The sequence below is a fragment of the Euwallacea fornicatus genome, chromosome 34 (genome assembly GCF_040115645.1).
Source record: "Euwallacea fornicatus isolate EFF26 chromosome 34, ASM4011564v1, whole genome shotgun sequence".
Lineage (NCBI taxonomy): Eukaryota > Metazoa > Arthropoda > Insecta > Coleoptera > Curculionidae > Euwallacea > Euwallacea fornicatus.
Genome location: NC_089574.1, coordinates 2,281,678 through 2,302,910, shown reverse-complemented (window position 1 = coordinate 2,302,910; position 21,233 = coordinate 2,281,678). Strand labels below are relative to the sequence as shown.

General features: G+C 33.5%; 3 protein-coding genes across 12 annotated transcripts in view; 2 read left to right on the top strand and 1 right to left on the bottom strand.

Annotated features, from left to right (window-relative positions):
• LOC136348691 (synaptosomal-associated protein 25) overlaps positions 1 to 13,548 on the top strand; it is a 30,368-nt gene extending 16,820 nt beyond the window's left edge. Inside the window, exons 1-9 of one of the 10 annotated variants that reach the window (XM_066299756.1) lie at positions 764 to 964; positions 1,053 to 1,140; positions 1,640 to 1,730; positions 1,948 to 1,989; positions 3,731 to 3,779; positions 8,576 to 8,693; positions 8,855 to 9,032; positions 9,159 to 9,254; positions 11,077 to 13,548. In XM_066299756.1, coding sequence (XP_066155853.1) covers positions 1,644 to 1,730; positions 1,948 to 1,989; positions 3,731 to 3,779; positions 8,576 to 8,693; positions 8,855 to 9,032; positions 9,159 to 9,254; positions 11,077 to 11,142 — 636 coding nt within the window. In that variant the 5' untranslated portion in view covers positions 764 to 964; positions 1,053 to 1,140; positions 1,640 to 1,643 and the 3' untranslated portion in view covers positions 11,143 to 13,548. The other 9 variants (XR_010733708.1, XM_066299754.1, XM_066299755.1 and 6 more) reach the window with 9 other exon arrangements.
• A 198-nt stretch (positions 13,549 to 13,746) lies between these two features.
• Positions 13,747 to 15,223, bottom strand: WRNexo (WRN exonuclease). Its single transcript, XM_066299521.1, has 6 exons — positions 14,995 to 15,223; positions 14,769 to 14,884; positions 14,469 to 14,693; positions 14,274 to 14,415; positions 14,055 to 14,156; positions 13,747 to 13,965 (listed from the first exon to the last, which is right to left on the bottom strand). Exons 1-6 carry the CDS (start codon positions 15,040 to 15,042, stop codon positions 13,888 to 13,890), a joined length of 711 nt encoding a protein of 236 aa, XP_066155618.1. The 5' UTR covers positions 15,043 to 15,223; the 3' UTR covers positions 13,747 to 13,887.
• A 610-nt stretch (positions 15,224 to 15,833) lies between these two features.
• LOC136348639 (uncharacterized protein F54F2.9) lies at positions 15,834 to 18,410 on the top strand. The gene is made up of 8 exons (XM_066299627.1): positions 15,834 to 15,957; positions 16,013 to 16,217; positions 16,588 to 16,908; positions 16,969 to 17,176; positions 17,417 to 17,566; positions 17,676 to 17,802; positions 17,871 to 18,159; positions 18,217 to 18,410. Exons 2-8 carry the CDS (start codon positions 16,077 to 16,079, stop codon positions 18,319 to 18,321), a joined length of 1,341 nt encoding a protein of 446 aa, XP_066155724.1. The 5' UTR covers positions 15,834 to 15,957; positions 16,013 to 16,076; the 3' UTR covers positions 18,322 to 18,410.
• Positions 18,411 to 21,233: the final 2,823 nt, after the last annotated feature.

The following is a 21,233-nucleotide window of genomic DNA, read 5'->3' as shown; positions in this document are numbered from 1 at the left end:
CAGAGTACAGAAGTTGCAATGCTCTTTCAGAAGAGGAGGATAAGATCTGTCGACCCTTGCTTCCCAAACATGTCTCTTGTTTTTTAACTGCCTGATAATTATCAGTAAAAGGACACCTACGTTTGGACATATTTCAAAATCCGTTGGATGTGATGAACACTGAAACTTCAATTAACAGTTTGAATTTTAACCATTGGAAGAAACCATTCAGCAATATTGCTAAGTGTACCTTTTTTATAAAACGACGCTGGTTTTAAATGAATTTTAACTATACAAATACTTAACCAGAGACTTCTATCCTCGTTTATTTTTATCTTTCCTAATTTAAAATTTTATTTAAGTATCAATAATTTAATCAAAAAAATAGTTATTTATTATTTATGAAACGAGTGCGGAAAGCAACACTTCATCGCATGCAGACTACAATAAAATGACACGAAAAGATTACTTCAAACCGAAACAGACAAAAGCTGCCACTCTTGCTTTATACATATCAAATTCCATTCGTCTGTATTAGTAAACATGACAAAAATTTTGCCTTTCCTAACCCAGCAACTTTGGCTGCTAGAAGTACTGGGTATCAGCCAGATTCAGAAGATATTCAATTTCGGCTTCCACCTCCTCCCAAACAAAAATTTAACCCTGGATGCTGCGTAGCATTCAAACGTTTAATCCTGTGTTACACCAAGTGTGTTATTTCTGAACTTGCATGAGAACAGAGATGACATTTGGTCATATTACGTCAATGGTCAGTTAGCACGTCAGAAAGAATGAAGGAAGATAGTTCTAAAGGGGCAAGGGGAGGAGACAGTAACTGACGAAGAAGATTTTTTTAAGATTCCCTTGTCCTGTTTATATTTTATTTTAATTCTTATACTCCTACTCAGTGCACCGGGAAATATCTGGTTATCGTTGGAAGATAAGTTCTACTTCTGCACGTTGTGATTACTGATAATATATCCGGGTAAATATGTCACTTGTTTTCATTTTCTATACCATTGATTTTCTGGCCCCATCTTCTAATGCTGATATTTATTGGTCACAATTTGCAGTAAAAGTTTCTCTTGAGGTGGAACAGTCATGGATATGATATGACTCATCGTGTCATCATTTAAATATATTCCAATATTTTCATTATCAGTAGGTTTTTGCATGCTCTGGGATATTTTTAGGGTTTGGTTGGGATAGGGGAGTGCGTCTGCCCTTGGCGCATTATTGATTTTTCCTTCACATGTCTATACAATAATGTGATCTCCCAACCACTCATCAGATTTCTCTGAATTTATCTGATTGAATTTGACTTTTGCTTGCTGTAAGTAGCAAAACTCTATTGGGGTAATTGGAATTCCATGTATGCCAGATACATAAAACTTGTTTCCAGTATGTTATTTTTGAGTTTTCCCTGATAATCCAAAAAAATTAATGTTCACAGATGATAAAAAACAACTCAAACAAATACAAAACACATTGATATGAGAGTCTATGCTGTTTTTCAAATAATTTAACCTAAAATTGTTTACTTTTTTTTATACTCTATGATTAATTAAAAATTAGGTGCTTTAATTTTTGTTCATCTTATTAACACATGAATAATTTTATAGAAATATTCCTCCTTGTAAACTACTTTTTTGGGTTTTAGCAACATGCCAGCCCCAGCCCCAGCAGAGAATGGCGCTCCAAGGACAGAACTTCAGGAGCTACAGTTCAAATCTCAACAAGTTACAGATGATGTATGTATATAATAATCATGCCATGAAATAAGTTCATCCCCACTAAATTTGTCTTTGTTATTATTTCTGTTAAATAGCTATAATTTTAAATTGCCCTGAATAGGGATATTCAATGCATAAGAATTCCTAAAATTAATTTTCCATATGATATAAGAAAGTACTTTACTCTTAACGGTTGAAGTTTGCTTAGAATAACTCTTTTTTTTTTCTATTTTAGTCTTTGGAAAGCACAAGACGGATGCTGGCGCTATGTGAGGAGGTAAGTTTTAAAATGTTCTAAATTTCATTCACTTTATCTTAACTTTTCAAATGTTTATTCATGTTTGCAGTGTTTGAGTCTTTATCAAAAAGTAATCATTTTTAGGCAAAATAGCACTGGCTTAAAAGGTTTAAGCTAGCTCAATGTAATATAAGAATATGGTAATCACATTTTTCTTTCAAAACTATGATGATTAATATATCTAACTGTCTTTGTGGCCTTTTGCACTTCTTTACCTCCCTAGCATAAAATTCCCCCATATAAAATATTAGCAAACCAATTTTATTCAAATAATTCAGACATTAGTGGTATTATGAGTGCATATTTCTAAGGTTCATCGCAACCTAAGTCTAGGAGAAAGAGGGAAGCTTGCAAATGGTCTTTTTTAATATATATATAATATGTGTATGAAGGGCATACTTGAGGTATACATGTGTGCAAAAAAATTTCACAATAAAATGGTAGCACATTAGCAAAATATCTCTATTTGATTTTACACTTAGTTGTTTAATCAACATGTGTTTGCAATAAAGAAACAGCTTTTCTTATTGGTTATAGTAGAGATATATAACCAAAAGTATTTCGGATTGACAACGTTAATATTGGGAAAATAGGTGACGATAAAGGTACACATATTTGTGACTAATTTGGTGCTTTCTTTATATCATGTTTGTATTTTGAACTTGTTGGCTAATAAAACCCTGATTTGAAGGGCTTGCTCAAAAGCGATTAGATTTAATTTTAATTAAAAAAATACCCATTTGTGAAGAATTCTTATTCAGAGTGTGAGCAATAATAAACTTGTAGTTTTGTAAATAAATTATTTTAAATTCTTTTAATCGAGTAACCAAATTCTCTCACCGTTAATATTTGAATAAGATGGTTCTAAAATAATTCAAAATAATGATCCAACTGAACCAACCAAACTACCTGCTTAGGAATCATTTTCCTTACTTTTCTTCTTTATATTTAATCTCGCCCTTGTCAGCTTCTCGTGATTTCCCGAATCCCTATATAAATAGCCAACGCTGGATATGCTTGACTTTTATTTAAATTATGTCCATTCAATGTATGTTGTGGTAGCGGTAGCCCTGCGAGTGTGGCTGTGTCTGTGCTGTGTTTTGTGTACAGTTATGAGCTCAGCATATATAAATATACGTACTATAACACAAATGCACTTTTGCACACACACTGGCAGACAGAAAAGTTACTCAAATTTTTCATGCCACTACCAGAACATAACGAACTTTCAAATGCAATTTCAAACAGTCCATTGCTGAATTGTTTCATGCCACAAATATAACATATAACATTCTTCCTTAACTATTAAACTCATTTCACGTTTACCCAATTTATACTTTTAACCTGATCTCAATGAAATGTGTTCAATATTGGATATAACTTAAGTGGTGGCTCTTGGAAATTTTGAGTCAAAATGAATTTGAACCTTTAAGTAGTTGCTTTCCGTCACTGCAGTACATAAATCTGAGTATTTGTCTGATGTTTGTGTCCTGGGCCACCATAAATTCTGCCGAACTAATCGTCCCTATATGCTCTTATAGACGTTAAAACTCCCATTATAATACTGACGAACAACACTGATCAAATGTTGCATATTTCATATTAATATTCGCTACCTATGTTACCCAACTAAACCAACTGTAATATTAAACATATCGGGTGTGTTCACCAGCTCATGTAAACTAACATAACATTTTACACTTGTTTTGTGCTGCTATAGAGCAAGGAAGCGGGAATCCGTACCTTGGTCGCTTTAGATGACCAGGGAGGTGAGTCTCTCCTTTCTTACCGTTGGAAACAAATTCATATTGAACTTGTTACTCTGTCATCTTATTCTTAATCGTCATTTTCACTATTCATCTATAGCTTGGTGGCATTTCTAAGTGGACGTTTTTCATGTTGCTATACAAGTTTAATAAAATTAAGCATTTATAGGTGATCCACCAGGTTTTGTTTTTTAATATGCATCACCTACATGCTTAATTGCCAGTTTTTCAATCGCTTCTTTTATAAATACGAGAAACTTAGTGCTCTTCGTTACATTTTATTGAAAAATTGGTTATTAAGTGATAATTATAGTCAAAACTGCACTGGTATACTTGTGTAACTCAACTATTAACTGGACAATTTGACATTTTCCACCAATACACTTTAAATTACAGTTATATTCAAGGCATGTCAAAGTTGCTTTGCTTAGTAGTTTCAGTAGTCTTTCGCTCTGAACTCGCTAGGAATATTTTTTGATGGGTTTCATGACGGGTTTTTCTCCATCGGCCGTTGATGGTTCGAATTGCCACTCCGTCATATACAAAACTTACATTGCGGCTTAAATAACTGCATAAACCAAGTAAAATTGTATAGTTTAATGTTTTGTAATAATCGTGCTTTTAATTTTGCATAAATCGGAATTGCATATACATGGAGGTCCAAAAACTTGGTATTAAAAACTTTTATAAATAACTGTATCGATATATATTCGGCCGGCCGGCCATTAAGATCCCTTCAGCTCGCCCTATTTCGCCATTTTTCTAGTTCGCATTGTTTTCAAAATACCCGTACATATAGTGCCAATTAGGGCCACACTGTACAACCAACATTCATGTTAAGGAGTGCCGATCAACGGTCGAAGTCAGTGCTTCTTTTTAACCAAAGTAGAGTAGTGCTTGCCATTGGAAATGATCATTTCCGACTAAAAGCTGCAGGTGGATGATATTTAATTATTCACATGAAAACTTTAGGTAATTGATTATTGTTATTTTGTATTGTAACTTGCATGTAAACTGTGCGGCTTGCTCTGCTGTAAATAAAAAGAGACGTTTTTAGTCGCCAAATACTTCTAGTTCTCTTTACTTCTGTCTGTCTTAATCGCATCGTCAATACGTTTTTCACACTTGTCAGATTTCCGTCCGAAGTAATAACTCGATGCGGGTTACTACATAACTAATTTTTGTGAGCGAAATTGAACGAAAATACTGCAGATACGCACTAACCCTAAGGTAGCCTTCATTCCTTATAGTCTTGCACTTGGATTACTCCAATACTCAATAAAAAGTTACAATAATTATCGGGCCCTCTTCATTGTCATTCACAAGGTCCGATGTGTGTATGCAGTAAATTTTGAATTGTCATGTTACTACTGTCAAAGAGCACTTTATTTCTAACAGTTATTTATCCTTTTTGTGTTTAAATTGATCCTTGTTTAAAAGACCGAATTTATTACCCTACATTCTAGATAATGTCTTGACAATTTAGCACCTCGCAGCGTATTAAATCACGTTAATGGTTGTTTTATGTCACCACTGTCATGATTATTTAAAAAGTGTTTACATGTATATGTTAGAATGTGTTGTTTTTCATTTTTTTGTGTGTCCTGTTGCGAATGCTACCTGCACAATGCTGTTGTAGTCTACCGATGCCGGAACCAAGACTTTGGAAATGATCCATGTCCAAGGCGGTAAGATATCTTCAAAGGTGGTGTAGGGTATTTTCTATATTGGTGGATATTTGGTGTCGGTGTGGGGACGGCCATTAACCCTATTTGTTATTATATGCAGTCTTTGTTTTATTGCATATTTACCTTATTGTATATTGGATTTATGTGAAATTCATGGTGAAAATTTCGTTTAGGTACAACATTTGTTTTGTTGACGTGCAGATACTGTATTGGTGTTCCTTTCACTGCCGAAAACGGCATTGGAATTAACCCATTTTGTCTCTAAATACAACCGTTTAAACAACACCAATCCAATACTGTAAATAGTGATCCTCTGCCTTGTGAACACAATACGTTCCTACTTACTCCCAATCAATATCGAATTTCCAACACAAGCAGATAACATTGAACTGACAATATCCCGGCATATTCGTCACTCCTGTATAATTACATTTCAGTGTAATATTACCGATTCTTATAAGTGAATGGGTAAATATATCCTTGGCTCTAGGATAGTTTATTTTAAGCGAGGCCCAACTAACGTTTCAATACCATAAACTGAAACACTCGTAGGGCTATATAAAGCCGATGGTCAATTGTGCGATTTCTCTTGTAAGGATATGCCTAGCTGATATTCTTCATGTTTGTAGAGCCACGAGGTGGGGATGAAAACCCTGGTCATGCTGGATGAACAGGGCGGTAAGCATAATCATTATATCGTATTTCGACAAGGGTTGAAAGGGATTTGCATTCGTTTTCAATATTTGGATTAAAATCACGGTAGATTTATTTGGGACTGACCATTAACAGCGATTAATGCTATGGTGTTGTTCAGAACAACATCTATTTTTTCCCATTTGTTGAGAAATACAGCAGATACCTAATATTCTACCATCGTAATTTTCTTATCGCGTACCCAGTTAATCCACAAACGTGGAATGCCCTGAGTTATAAAATAGTCCAAGGTATCATTGGTACTTTCCAATGTAAAATTTATCTCGAAGCAAGCAAAAATGTCTGAATAATTAACGTCTTCCTATATTCTTCACTGCAGAGTGAAGTTCCAGTTTATCCTTCGTCCTGGCCTGAAGCGTATCATAACAGAAGTATTTGTGAACACTGTTGTGCTCGTTACTTTTGGCTTTATGGGTGGACTTTACAGAGATACTTTTTGTAACAGTACGACTTACGTCGTGGAGATCTAAGTAGTGTGTAACACATTACTCAGACACAGTATCGACCTTATGGAGGTGGTGGACTTTTCTAGTCGGCGCTTTTTCTAGAAGGTAGGAGGGCAGTAGTTGAACATTTTGTCCAGGGTGACAGAGTTGCTAAGGTTGACGCTACTCATACACATATTATAAATCACCTGACACCTCTTTGATATCATCTTCGTATTATTAGAAAACTCCCGTCGCTCGTCGATCTAGATATTGGGTAGGAGATATCAGATTTGTCCTAACCGGTCAAGGAGTACTTTAATAACGGTTCAAAAATCCTTCTGGGTAACTTCGATTACAGATTTGAATTTGGAATGTACTTTGCCATAAGGGTTTTTGAATAGTTTTGATGCGATTTCTTGGTGTGCGAGGCTCAAGTGTATTGCAACGCCTTGGATTTCTTAGCTCATTTGAGACCAACAAATCATCTATACTTAAAGAGGTAAAATTTGCAAGTGAACTTTCGCAGTTTCCGTCCAGAGAAAGCTTTGAATACCAATGCAATGTGCCAATAGGGCGCTTTCTTCACCACCACATTTAACTTTGCTGAAGCAAAAATAAGTTTTATCCACATGAAGGTTTGCAAATCCCTTTTAGCCTATTCATTCATATTCACACCAGTTAATTAATACCCATAGCTCATTGTTGAATTAACCTAACAAATACACATAACAGTTAAATACGAACTATTAATATTAAGATTAAATAAGTGATTAAAAGTGATTAATGTTGTGGTTTAACAAGTAATTAAGTCATGGTATAATATTTTGTTCAAGCGCTAATTTGAAATCGCCAGCATCCTCGTCATGCTGTAAGTTCAATGGCATATAAATGTATCACCTTACTGTTTGTTGTAAATATGCAATAAGATACATGACATAAATGTTTTGATGTGCTCTAATTGTGGGTAATGAAGAAAGTTTCTTGTTGGTGGTGCCTGATGGGATAGATTTATTAGTTATCCACTGTCGATTGGCTACTAACACTCGAAACAGAAGATACTGATCACATCAATTACCTACATTATTGTTAGAATTTTTAGCGTTTTTCTTCGGACTGTAACTATTAAGAAATTATTATTAAACTAAAAATTCGGACAAGTTCCTTGCATCAAAAATTGGTATAAAATGCATTACCGAGATACAGGAGATGTACGAAAAGTTCATAGTTTTTAGTCTTGGATCTTGGTTTTGCGAGTAATTTAACGAGGCTAATGGCAGTTTCACTCTTTTCCCAATCAGTCCGTCAAAGCCAAATGAAATTCAGCTGCTTCAAAGAAACATTTTTATTGATTTTTTTTCACATGAAAAATGAAAACAAACGTTATTTGATTACTGCGCATGTATCGCTAAATAAAGGGTGCCAAGTTATTCATACTTTGGTCATGATAACTTGGTTATGAATCTCATAAAGCCAATTAATAGATGTTTTAAAATGGTGTTTGGTAAGTAATCTCTCGAACTAAATTATTGTAGACTCAGTCGGGTTCTCAAACGTAATTCATTACAACTTGTTAGAATAGTACAAAAGGCCAAAACTAGAAGTAAGTTAACATCACATTTTCACCATACTTATTCGGACACCCATATTATGCCAGATTATACATAGACTTGGGAGCATGACTTCTCAATGATACTAGCTGCTTTTAAGATAAAACTTAGATCAGTATGTCGTCAGGAAATTGTATGCTAATTAGAAGTCAAAATGCTCTGATTTTAGTAAGTTTTCTTAAGGATATGCGTGCAATTTTCCAAGACATACATATGCAAAGAGTGTAGAGCATGAGCATGCTTTATGTGAAGTACCATGATCAGTGACACTTTATCACTTAACATACTACTCAAACCTATCGTTAGATCACGTCTGTGTTGCCCCCAATGTGTTAAATTATTCGTTAATTAAATTCCTCTAGAGCAATTGGACCGAATTGAGGATGGAATGGACCAAATTAACACAGACATGCGCGAGGCTGAGAAGAACCTGACCGGAATGGAAAAGTGTTGTGGATTGTGTGTTTTACCGTGCCAGAAGTGAGTTAAAAATCATCAAAAAAATACTAAGATGGAGTGGCTACTTTCACCATTTACTCAACGATCTTAGGCGTTTAATTAATAAATTGACAGTAAAGTTTTGGAGTTTAGACGCAAATGTGTGTACACGCATTTGCACATTTCTCATTCATACTTTGCAGAGGGTCATCCTTCAAAGAAGATGAGGGAACATGGAAGGGAAATGATGACGGAAAAGTAGTGAATAATCAACCGCAACGCATGATGGATGATCGTAACGGTATGGGTCCACAAGGAGGATATATCGGTCGAATTACCAACGATGCAAGGGAAGATGAAATGGAAGAAAATGTTGGACAGGTAGGAGATGGTTTATTTCAAGAGTTAATTCAAAAAAAATTAGTTTTATACTAAACATTGATTTGATCTGGCATTTCTTGCCTGCATTTTAGTCTCATTCGTCGTGATATTTGTATTTAACTACAGGTTAATACAATGATCGGGAACTTGAGAAATATGGCCATTGACATGGGTTCAGAGCTGGAGAATCAAAACCGGCAATTGGAGCGCATTAATCTAAAGGTAAACGCCCATGTTTGCATGTTATTGCAATTTTATTCAATATTAATTTTTTTTTATTCATCTTCTTAATTAAAAGGATTGCGGTTTGGGTTATGGGAATCTGGTTTATGTTTTGTTGTATACAGGGTGTAACATGTCGTTATTGAGATATTTCAGAGAGCGATAGTTCTCTGCAAAAAAATAAAAAAATGCCAATAAATCCATGGTCAAAAACGCACCATTTTCGATGTGGTAGCAAAGCTTTACATTTTTATTCCAATTTTGCATCATTGCATTTTCTCGTATTGCCTTTGAATTAAATTTTTCAAATTTACTATACCTATTTTTTTAAGATCCTTTACGACAAAATGTTAAAATCGTCTATAGCCTTATGAGATGTATACGTTTTTGGGACCAATCACTGTGTTATGCTTTGTATATTTTTGGAGCTACCTATACATGAATTCTCGTACCAACCTTAAATTCCTTCTTCAATTCTTTAGCTTTTTGGTCTGTGTGGTATGTTCGTACCATATACCGTTTTCATAGAATTTGCCAAAATGTTTATCGGTAAAAAATAATATATCCAAAATCCAATATTCATATTTTAAGGTGTCAGGTCATTTTCTTATTACTCCTGACATGAGGAATCGTACTGTAAAATATATATACAAGGAGATTTAGAACTGAGGGTATATATATGATTTATTCAGTTGGTCATTGCAAGTAACTTCAGCATGAATTCTTAACGGACAACCAAGTTTAACATTCTGTGATATTTGTTTCTAACCACTAAGCATCACAATTGAGCCAGCCATAAAAGTGACTTGCATCCATAATAACGTTATAACATAAAATAGGTTGTTCAACAGCTCTGTTTTTTTTTTAATTACACAACTTTATCTGTTTTTATTTTTATCTTTTACGTAGTCTTAACTATTAGACATAAATCATGAACTAATGTGCTTATTGAATAATATAGGAGCGTTTAGGTAAAAGTTGCAGCAAAATGATAATGTTTGAATTGGCTAAAATAACTCTCCGCTCATAATAGAAAATGCACTGTTGATTATCTAATATCAGGTTAACCCATAGTAGAAATCCAAAGCTGCTTAGAATTAGTTAAAAAGGCAGTAAATTGCATTAATTTGTACCTTCCGTTAATGATCTTAAGAAACATCGGGAAACTTAACTTCGCCTCCATGTAACCAGCTAACCCAATTCTACTCCGCTTTGTCGCATTGAATATTGCAAGATGCGGAATTATTGGATTACTGTTTAAAGCTGCAACGATTACTTAAATATTTATTTACTAATCTGTCTCTCTTCTGCACTTTGCTTGATTTTTGAAATTAACATTTAATTGTTTATTTACATTGCTACCTGTTCACTCCATGACACAACATCAACTATAATCTACAATTCCCACACTGACGCCCGCCCACTTAATATGGTTGTATGTTTGCGCATCAAAAGGGCGATTCCAATGCTGCGAGGATAGAGGTGGCCAATCAACGTGCTCACGACCTTCTCAAGTAGACACTTAACACACTAACACCATTGATTTGTTGTTGCCATTTACGCTTCTAACTTGTTCCCACTAACAAGTCGTAATCATCTATCTTGCCGCTGCTTAAGTGAAGCTTTCATACGACAATAATATCTAAAGGTGTCTGTGCATAGTAACTTTTTTCCTTCAACGCGGTCCGGGGTGAGTCATTAAGTGTTGGGTAATATGTGTGGTAACGTGGGAACCAGGTAGATAACTTCCTTAATTAGAATTAAAGTAATTTTGGGGCACACTGGTTATATATGCACACTGGTTATAATGTTTGTTGGATAGGGCGAAAGCAACGAAACACGAATCGCGGTGGCAAACCAGCGTGCCAACAAACTTCTCAAGTCCTAAAAGGAATGGATTTACCAGTCACCTTTTATACCCTTCTCTCACTTCTTGATGTTATGCTTAGTGATATAGATTACTAGTTGTCAGTATTATTAATCCTATATGCTAGATTTCAAACCTTGAACTAAGTAGTAGTGTGGGGATAGTCAGAACTGGAAAAAATTCCCAATGTATAAACATATCAATTGTGTTTTCAACTAAGTAATGCGCCAGCATATTGGTTTTGCGAATGCATTAAAGAGCGGTCCAATGTCCTGCAATTAACGAACGTGTTTGTTAATATTGTGAGATAAAAGCAATACAATGTTAAACTTCCTTTTAGAGATTTACATCCCTTCTTTTCCGTTCAAGGTTGACTCTGCCTCAACTACTATTTATTTTTTTAACTGACGTGAATACTAGTAATGTTGTAAGTTGCTATTTGTGAATCAGCAAGAGCGAATTCTCTCTATGCTAATCAACTTTCGAGCCTCAATGCCATAATAGATTTCCTTCGAGACGTTCTAGCCGTAGTGAGCTGACAGGATAGTGCAACAAGATCTTCACGCATTTACAATAAAATAACGTTGCTCTAGGTTGTCCAAGGAGCAGGTCTCTAAACATTATGTTACGACAGAACTTGTAATTTGTCTAGAAAGTACGAAAAGCGATACTTTCCTGCACGAGTCTTTCGTCGAGGGGAAAGCATGTGATAAGGGTAGTATTTCTCCTTCGAGTTAAAGAAAAAGTTTACACAAGAGATTAAATTTTGGCATTCATGAATTGGCGAAAATTAATTGTCTTTTGGTTCCTCGACGTGTGTACTGAAACCTGCAGTGCTCCCGTAGAAACGATGTCTGCCCGCAACGTTAAGATGAATCAAAGTTGCGATTTATTGATACTTCAAGAGCAAGATCTGTAGCTATTCTGAATTCGCATCTTGCTGATTTTTGTAATAGTTCCCATAGAACACTAAGCAAGGTTGTAACGTGGTTATTTTGCATAATTCCTCACCATTTCATAATAATTAATAGTAAATCGCAGGTCCTAAATCATCAATTGCACAGCAATATTTCTTGTGGTATTTGTACGATGAAACGATTCGTATTTTTCCATTTTATTAGTGCCTGTGTTAAGTGTCCCTGTTCTTATTGACGTTACTACATAATATTGTTAGGTATCGAGTGCATTTTACAGCTTTAAATTAATTATGTCATTTATTAAAAAGGTTAAGGTTGTTACAAACTCAGTGTAAATAAGGAAGCAGCGTATCCCGACAGAAAATGTAAATAGGTCATAATAACCGATTTTGGTAAGGCGCTTGGCTCCGAACTTCAAATTATTTTCTCAATTTGTGTATATGGTTTAGATCAATATAATTTATTTACATGATGGTAGTTACTTAAAATGTTTAATATATCTATTACGTTATGTTAAAGTGCTAATATAATTTGTTTACGAGTAAAACAGAAAACTACTTTCTTCCATTTTTCGGCATTGGAAATTGCGAACTTGCTCACAAATTTAACTAGCCGCTTTTAGCACTTAGCAATTGCGCACATTTTATTAAATTTTTCTTAAACACCGACGAAGGTCTGATTTTTAAAATTAAATGACATCGACCAATCGAAAAAATTTTCTAGCAAGTAGAATTTCATCTTAAATTAGAAGGTGCAAATCGAGCAAGTTCCCTTTTTTGCCAATTGAAGCGTTTACGTCCCCATTATTTAATAAAGCTTCTCGTTTGCGTCGATTGCTCGGTCGTGCATATATATAACTACCATTACCTGACATCGCAGTGTTGCTTGTCCAAACAGATATAACACCTGTAATTAAATGATACATACGTGAATAGGAGATGTTTCTCTTTAGATAATGGGGCTAGTAAATTAAACAATTATTCGACTTAATTAAGAATTAGGGTTAAGGGCATGAGTGATATTTATATACTTAAGGATTGGAGGCTGTTGTATTTCAAAATACATTGAAAGTGTTTTAAATTTTCTTAAAGGTATGTAGTTTAGAATGCTTTTAAAGTTACCGTAGCACGGTATTAGGAAATTTGAATTTTATGAGTCTACGGCCTATTTATTCCATTGTGAATTAAGTTACGCTTTGTCAAGCCCAACGCTCATATACTTCGGCATTCGTAAGAGATACATGGATGGGACATTCACGAATTCCTTATCCGTAATAAAGATATAGAGTCAGGATTAGGAAAGCCTAACTTAATTTATGCTGTAATAAAAATGCCTAAATAGTCAAGATTTAAGCTAATTATTATCAGCAATTATTAAAACTCATAAAATTGCATTCCTAAACGCTGTACGTAGGTCAGAAAAGGCCTTCACGTGAGTTATTTATACAACGTAATATTCTAATATATTGTATAGTGTAGTTATTCCAAATATTAATAAAAGTGTTATTGAACTTCTCGATTTTTTTGTATCGTTACCTACACCTTTAGATAATATTAGATTAATTTCAACCAGTAAACAACTCGCAGTAAATACCAGGAGAATTTATCCAAGGCATGCCTCGGATATTATAACATCTATCTCCCAATCATTTGTGTTATTCTGAAAAGCTACGGTGTATAGGATTTCAATATGAAGTGTGCTACAAAAATTGGCTACTTATTGGAAAATTTATTTTTTTAATTTTTAATGACAATACATTTGACCATTTCTGGTATTTAAAAAACCTATCTAAAAGCGTCTGCAAAGTAAGTCTATATAAATATTAAAAATTACATGTTTCAAATAATAATCATGCAGGCATATCATCAATGTTGTTCTTTAGTGTTGCTTTTAGAGTCATCAATTCTAGATAAAGTCGCAATGAAGCCTGAAAGATAAAATTCGCCAATTAGTCCAAAATATTAAATGTTCGAATTTGCATTAATATTTTTCACTGATAATGCCTATAATACTTACATATCCGTCAATGGCCGCATAGGTTATTTGATTTTCATTTAATGGTACAACGTGCCATTTGCTCATTCGTACATTATTGTCTTTATTTATTTTCATGCGAAGCTATAAAAAATAATTATACCTCTAGTCATTGATTTTAAAAGGAGATAATTTATATCAATTCAAGCTTAATGTTACTTTTGAGTTAGGCCGGAATGTAAACAAATATTAATAACTTACCACATGATCAACTAAGCTTTCCATGCTCCATCGTTTCTTACATGGCAACACACTGTTGGCAAGCACACCTACGTCTATGCAACTATCTACAAGTTTCTCTGCATTGAAACCTTTATAGTCTCTGCTCAATTTTCTTACGTCACTAAAAATAAATTTTCAAAAAATGACATAAAAAATTTTACATTTTTTCCTCACTTTTTTACATTTACTCCAGCCAGTCGAATTTTTGGATGATGTAAAAGCTCAAATAGTCCTTTTGGCAATTTCTTTAGTTCCGGCAAATGTAAGAGATAGCAGACTTCCAACTTTGGACTTATTTGTATAAGAGATGTTCTGCCAGAGCCAGTCTTAAAGCTGAATGGCCACTCCATATCAAAGCCAACAACAAATGTTTCCTCCATGCAAACAATTGCCATATTTCTAGGAAACTGACATATAATATTGGAAGAGGAAAAAAAGGAACTATTAGTGATGACTACTGATTGATTTACTTACAATAAATCATGACATGCCATTGCACACTCTATTAAATTGTTGGCGTATACAATTTTTCCATTATAACCTAGTAATGGTCTATTTAGCTTCTCTTCTTTTTCGGCTTTCTTCCGATTCTAAAGAAGTATAAATTGCAATATGTGAAAATAGGGTTTTTGATAGTACGGATGCGTGACAACGCAGTGAACATCCTGTTCACTAGTTTGCTTGTTGAAATAATACTTACGATTTCAGCGTTCCTTTCTTCTTGGGGCACTTGTGATCGAAGTCTCATTATGAGAGTAATTTCCGTTTCACCTTTGGCTCTGTTGTGTTTAAAACATAAGCTCTATGCTAATAATATATATTGATGTTCAAATATGAGAACATTAACTTTAAATAAAGAAATAATTTAATTTAACGGTGTGTTTTTTGAATATTTTGTTTCGTTGTTTCTGCGATTGCGCCTAACATTTTCTCTCACAAGCAATGTTCAGCCAGTTACTTTTTAATATTTATTTTGAACGTAGATGTAATTTTATTATATACTGAGCGAATTTGATCAGAAACCTTTAAATTTTGAAAAACAAAATATATCGTGCAGAATGCACGATTTTGCAAATATGTTTGGACTGTTCTCATGTGTAGGGCAATGAGGAAGGTAGCCTTCCAGGTTCGACTGAACACCTCTTTCTTTCAAACATTTTTGAGTCATCTCAATTTATTTTTAAAATTTTTCGTTGTTTATTGTTACTCGTAAAATTTATTGTCAAAATTATAATTACAAATAAAACAAATGTTTACTACGATTACTTTCGAATAATTCTTAACTTGTTGCTCTTTTTCTATTTGTTACTTTTATTGGTGATGAGAGATCAAATTTCATCAAAGATGCGTTAAATTCATACAACTTGCTTTCTTTCTATTATTATTTAAGAGGCATGCGATGTTCCTAGTCCTCTAAAACTGGGTAGCTGGACAAACTGCTCGGTTTCGAGTGAAAACACTCCTAGCTGACAATTGTCAATTAAACGTCTACTGTAATTTGTCAATTTCAATTTTTGTATAGGTTATGAAATTTGAAATCCAAAGTGAAGTAAAAGTATCAACATTATCACTTAGGAATGCCTCAACTATATCTGAGTTTATATTGATAATATTTGACTCTCTTAAAATTACATTATTTAAACCTAAATACTAACAACTGGTGGTAATTGCACCGCAGATCTGCATTAGCCCTTATATATAAATCTTTTATACTTCAGTTTTACTAGAACCTCTCTTCCTATAACTCAGATATACCCCCATATCTCTTAAAAAATACTTAAGATGATGAAACATTACTTTGTCATGTTACTAATGATTATGTGTACGAAAACTTCCCATGCTTGGGACTCAGAACAGTTGGAAGTTTTCGATGTTGTTGATGCTGTAAAAGATAATTTTTATGAGATGTTAAATATTTCTCAGGTATGTCTGGCAATGAACTGAGGAGATTTGTCAGTATGTAGAGGTAATACAATTCTGTAGCTCAGGCTCAGAAGCTGTAGTAAATCCTTCATTTTTTAAACCTTACATTTTCATTTGCTCATAAAGGGTGTTACTTTACAGAACAGTTAATATATGAATATGAATGATAGAAAAGTAAGGGCAAAAAGAGACGACCCATAGATATATATGCAGAAATAAACATGTAATTGATTTGAACTAAGAAGTGAAAATTTATAATCCTTGAAATCCTCTTTAATTTACAATCAAATATATAAAATCTGATACACATGCTTGAAAACCCAAATATCCTATTTTTATTTTTCTTTTTCAAAGCAATAATTCCTTTTAGGATGCTTCCAGTTATCAAATACGTTCTGCTTTTAGAACTTTATCCTTAACATTGCACCCAGATAAAAATTTAGAGACTGATACATCTGAACAATTTCGAAACTTAGTATCAGTTTATGATATTCTCAGGAGTCCTGCCAAAAGAAAGTACTATGATGAAGTACTTGTCAATGGGTTACCAAATTGGAAGTCGGCAGTATATTATTACAGATATGTTCGTAAAGTAGGTATGGCCGAAGCCTGTGCTATTTTATTTATTCTTGTCACTATCGGCCAGTATGCAGTGAAGTGGGCCACTTACTATGAGAGGATATTTACAATTGTGAGTGTAATTAAGCGTGTAAAAAAATAGAAGTTTAGAGTACAGGTTTATGTTTTACAGCGAGTAAACGCAAAAAAATTAACCAAAGCAAAACTAGTTCGAGCTCAAACTAAAAAACTCAAGAGTTCTGATGAAGTGCCGAAAAATTCTGATGAAAACTTAATTAGTTTAACTATTGAAGTACCAAAACCTTCATTTCTTGACACCATTCCATTTCAACTGCCGAAATTGTTATGGGCTATTGTTATTTCCCTGCCATCAACATTAGGTAAGTGGGAATAAATTAAACTATATTTCATTGTTGAAGCACCACTATATCTAGTTTGCTTGAATAAAAAAAGTTTTTACCCAGCTGCACAGAAGTAACAAACTGACAACAAACTTGATTAATCATCTATTTTTATACTAAGAAATAGTTCAATAATACTGATATTAAAGGTTACTCCTGTGGGGACAAGTCTTCAGATTTAGTTTATTTTAAGTATATCTCTTATTGTGTTATATTCAGGTATGCTGAAAACAGCTGTCGCGCAACAAATCGAAGAAGTAACCAAAGTACCTCCCGAGCCCGAACCCGAACCAATTAGGGTAAAAACTGTTAGGAAGCGCAATAAGTTTGTTGTGCCCGAAGGGGCAAATTTCGAAATCGAACCTACAGGTTATCTTAACTATTTATTTTCAATAAATTCACAATCATCATGATACAATAGAAACTATCTATTTTTACAGTGGCAGTAAATATTTTTCTAATGATAATTATTTCTCAGGTAAGAGTGGAAGTCATCAAACCATCTTAAATTGTGCACCGGTAGTGTCAGGTGGACTATGGACTGATGATGATCTAGACGAGCTTGTCAGATTAGTGAAAAAATATCCTCAGGGTTCAGCTAAAAGGTGAGACCGGTATTTACTTTTTATTTGCTTCTGACTCTTTAGAGTAACTTCGAAATGCGTAATTTTAGGTGGGAAAATATTGCAGAATCATTGTCCAGATCCGTACCAGAAGTTACCTACATGGCAAATAAGATTAAAGAAGACGGCTACAAATTACCCGTCGAAAAGGAAGATGAATGTATTGAAATAAAAGTAAAACAAAAGACGAAGAAGTTTGTCGATGTTGTGGATGATAATACCGTGAAAAACTGGAGTCAAATTCAGCAAAAGGCCTTAGAGGAAGCATTGAGTAGATATTCCAAAAGACATTCCGATCGATGGGATAAAATCGGAGATTACGTGCCTGGGAAAACGAAAGTACAATATTTATTCCAACGTATTATTGATTGGGTATTGATTGTTTTCATCTACTAGGAGGAGTGCATGCTGCGTTTCAAATACCTGACTGAACTATTGAAGAAACAAAAAGAGTTAGCTTGCGCTAATACAGAGGGCGAAAAACTAGAATCTACAGACTGAAATCCGTTATAGTATTTTTTTATAACTCAAATTTATGGCACCATATGTTCCTTGAAGCGTATGAATTAAATAAAGTTTATTTCAAGTTGTGTTCTCGTCATGTTTAAACGTCCAAGATCTTCATAACGGGAGCATTCGTTAATTACAACAATTTACGGATTGAGTTGTTAGGAGATAAGTGTACGATCATTTTTAACTTTACAATCCTGTTTATATTTTATAAAATAGGAATAATAAACATATCACAATAATACACAATTTTCAATTACAAAAATAAATAGAAGATTCAACAAAAGTAACTACAATTTTTTAAAGTAAATATAATGTTTTTGATAATTAAGGAATGTCTTAAACGGGAATCAGAGCTGCTTCTAATCATCAATAAAGTCATGAATTGTTGCTCGTTCGTATACAATATACAGTCTTCCCAACTAATACCAACGTAAATTTAAGTTAAGTTTTCTTGGATCATCTTTAACTACTACCAATACACTTAAAACTATCTCGAGTCTTCCAACAAAAATTTTAGTATTTAGCAAATAACTTGAATATATTTTTCTATAAAATCGTTGAATGATAATCTTAAATTTGAAGTACCTTGAAAGCGAAAATACCGAGTTACTACAGTTTTCGTTATTGGATAAACCATTGAGCTAACCAAACTCACAACATTCTCCCTATTTGGATAAACTTAAAATTACCTTGAATTCAGATTTGGTTCCCTTGACATTCCATATTTTTACTTAAATTTGTATAAAAATGTTTCCAAAAAAATATAGCAAAAACTCAATTTTGAATTACAATTCTTATGCTCATAGGATACTAGAACAACGATGAGTATATTTTGACAACATTTATTATCTGGTTACCTAAACAATACAAATTTTCGAAACCGATTTCTCAATATCGAACAACGGTTGTTTACGGTTTTAGAACAGAAACAACGCGGAGCTATCGGTAAGTTGCAATCTACATATTTCCATTAATAAACGAGCATTCTAATAATTATTATTGTAGCACACTAAAGCTGCCTTATATTTAAACGTTACAAATTTATACATCAAGTGTTGAGTTTACAAATTATTAGTTGGTATATAAGCATATTTCTGATATGAATTTTAACAATGGCTACAAACTATATCACATATAGAGAGTATTCTTACTATAATACCTTAAGACTTAAAAAGACACACGTTAATTATCGTGTTAACATATCCGGCCGTTCGTTAATCCAACCCTTATTTTTCATTTATTCACATTCACTCGCCATTATGAATTGTTGTTTTAGTCGACAATATATAAAAGCGGTTTAAGAAGCAACTAATGGGTAAACACATTGCCTCCCATTCTCTATTTTTACACTTCCTTGACATCCTATCCGCCTCAAATTTCCTTACAGGGATTCTCGGCAAATATTATCTGCAGATATGTTAACAAAAACTATTAAACGCTGTATAATGGATTTAAAAATCACTTTGAGCTTTAACAGAATGTATTGTCAATGCTGGGACTAATAATTGAACCCCGTTTTCTTGACTAGATGCTATTATTAATGCGCGGCGTATATTACTAAGCGATGTAAATAAATAATTTGAAATATATATCTTAACATGCCTACTAGAACCTAAAGTCGAAAATGGATATTGTGCAGCGGTGCTGGTACCCGGTATAAATATAGACTTTTTATCACTTTCCTTTTCATTACTTCCACTCAGCTCCATGTTATATATCTATATGTTAACACAGAGCCGTTTGGTTTCGTATCACGGTTGGTACTAAACCGCCAATTGGTTGATTATCAAAATTTCTCGTTAGATATAGGACGCATCGTTAATTGAAGTTGTTGGTTTCGTAGTCCCAATGGATTATCAGACCTATTTTTAGAAATTTGGAGGGAGGAAAAATTACAGTTTTTTCTCATTTGGGTAACCAACAGACCACTACTAAACATAATAATTATTGAAAATAAAAAAAAATATATACTTATGTATGTAAAAATACTTAAAAGTCTTCTTGACGGATTGATGACTTAACAACACAATGGGAATAAGTATTAAATTCTAATAAACTCCCTATCATAACATAAACAGTATTGTTCATATATGAATTTCTGAAAAATCTCGCGACATGATATTGAAATAATTATGGAAATTCTTTGTAAGTATGTGAGGCATTTACTTCGAGTCATTTATAGTTATTGACTTGTAAGTCCGGAAAGTCTATTGTTATGATTCCAGACAAATCAACATTAAAGTGTACTCTTAATAAGACTTACCGAACGTGTTCGCATAAAATTTTATTTCATACTGTGTTAGTACATCGTGATTCCTATTTCTTTTATATTTTTCCATTTTTGTTAATCGTTACATGTCAATTTTAAAATTTTACGAAGTACTGGTACATGTACTTCTCGTTGCCACCATCGTACTTTTAGGCTTAGTGATGCAGTGTCCAGAATTGAAATATGGCGTACAGTGGTATTCTCCGGACAGTATGAAATTAATATAGTTTTTTAAGTGACATAAAGGCAATTTCATCTGGTCAATTCATCTAAAATATGTATCGATGTCGAAAAATTTGTTTAAGCTTTCCTATTAAACCAGACGATATATACCTGGTGCCAATGATATTTGCAATAAATTTATCTCTCTAAAGCTTTTTGTGATAATAAGCTGAAATTTGGTGCAATGTGTTGTGATGTATCTTTTGTAATTATCATACTCTTCCCAACCTTGTTGGTTTTCATAAAATTTCTCTATGCTCATATTCATGTGGTACTAGACATTGTATCTTTTCAATATCGCCCTGTACGATTTTCCTCCAAATTTCCGTTTAATATCATAAAAGGCTTCTGAGAACTCATTCACCTCAAAAATCTATAAATATTGCATATATTATAACCTATTTCCATA

What these genes read in the sequence shown, in the direction of transcription:
- LOC136348639 (XM_066299627.1), top strand. Translation starts at nt 16,077, where the DNA reads ATGATGAAACATTACTTTGTCATGTTACTAATGATTATGTGTACGAAA. An exon ending in AGATGTTAAATATTTCTCAG is followed by an intron (nt 16,218 to 16,587) that starts GTATGTCTGGCA and finishes AATTCCTTTTAG; the next exon opens with GATGCTTCCAGTTATCAAAT. An exon ending in ATGAGAGGATATTTACAATT is followed by an intron (nt 16,909 to 16,968) that starts GTGAGTGTAATT and finishes TATGTTTTACAG; the next exon opens with CGAGTAAACGCAAAAAAATT.
- WRNexo (XM_066299521.1), bottom strand. Translation starts at nt 15,042, where the DNA reads ATGAGACTTCGATCACAAGTGCCCCAAGAAGAAAGGAACGCTGAAATC. An exon ending in AAGAAAGGAACGCTGAAATC is followed by an intron (nt 14,885 to 14,994) that starts GTAAGTATTATT and finishes ATACTTCTTTAG; the next exon opens with AATCGGAAGAAAGCCGAAAA. An exon ending in AAAGCTTAGTTGATCATGTG is followed by an intron (nt 14,157 to 14,273) that starts GTAAGTTATTAA and finishes TATTTTTTATAG; the next exon opens with CTTCGCATGAAAATAAATAA.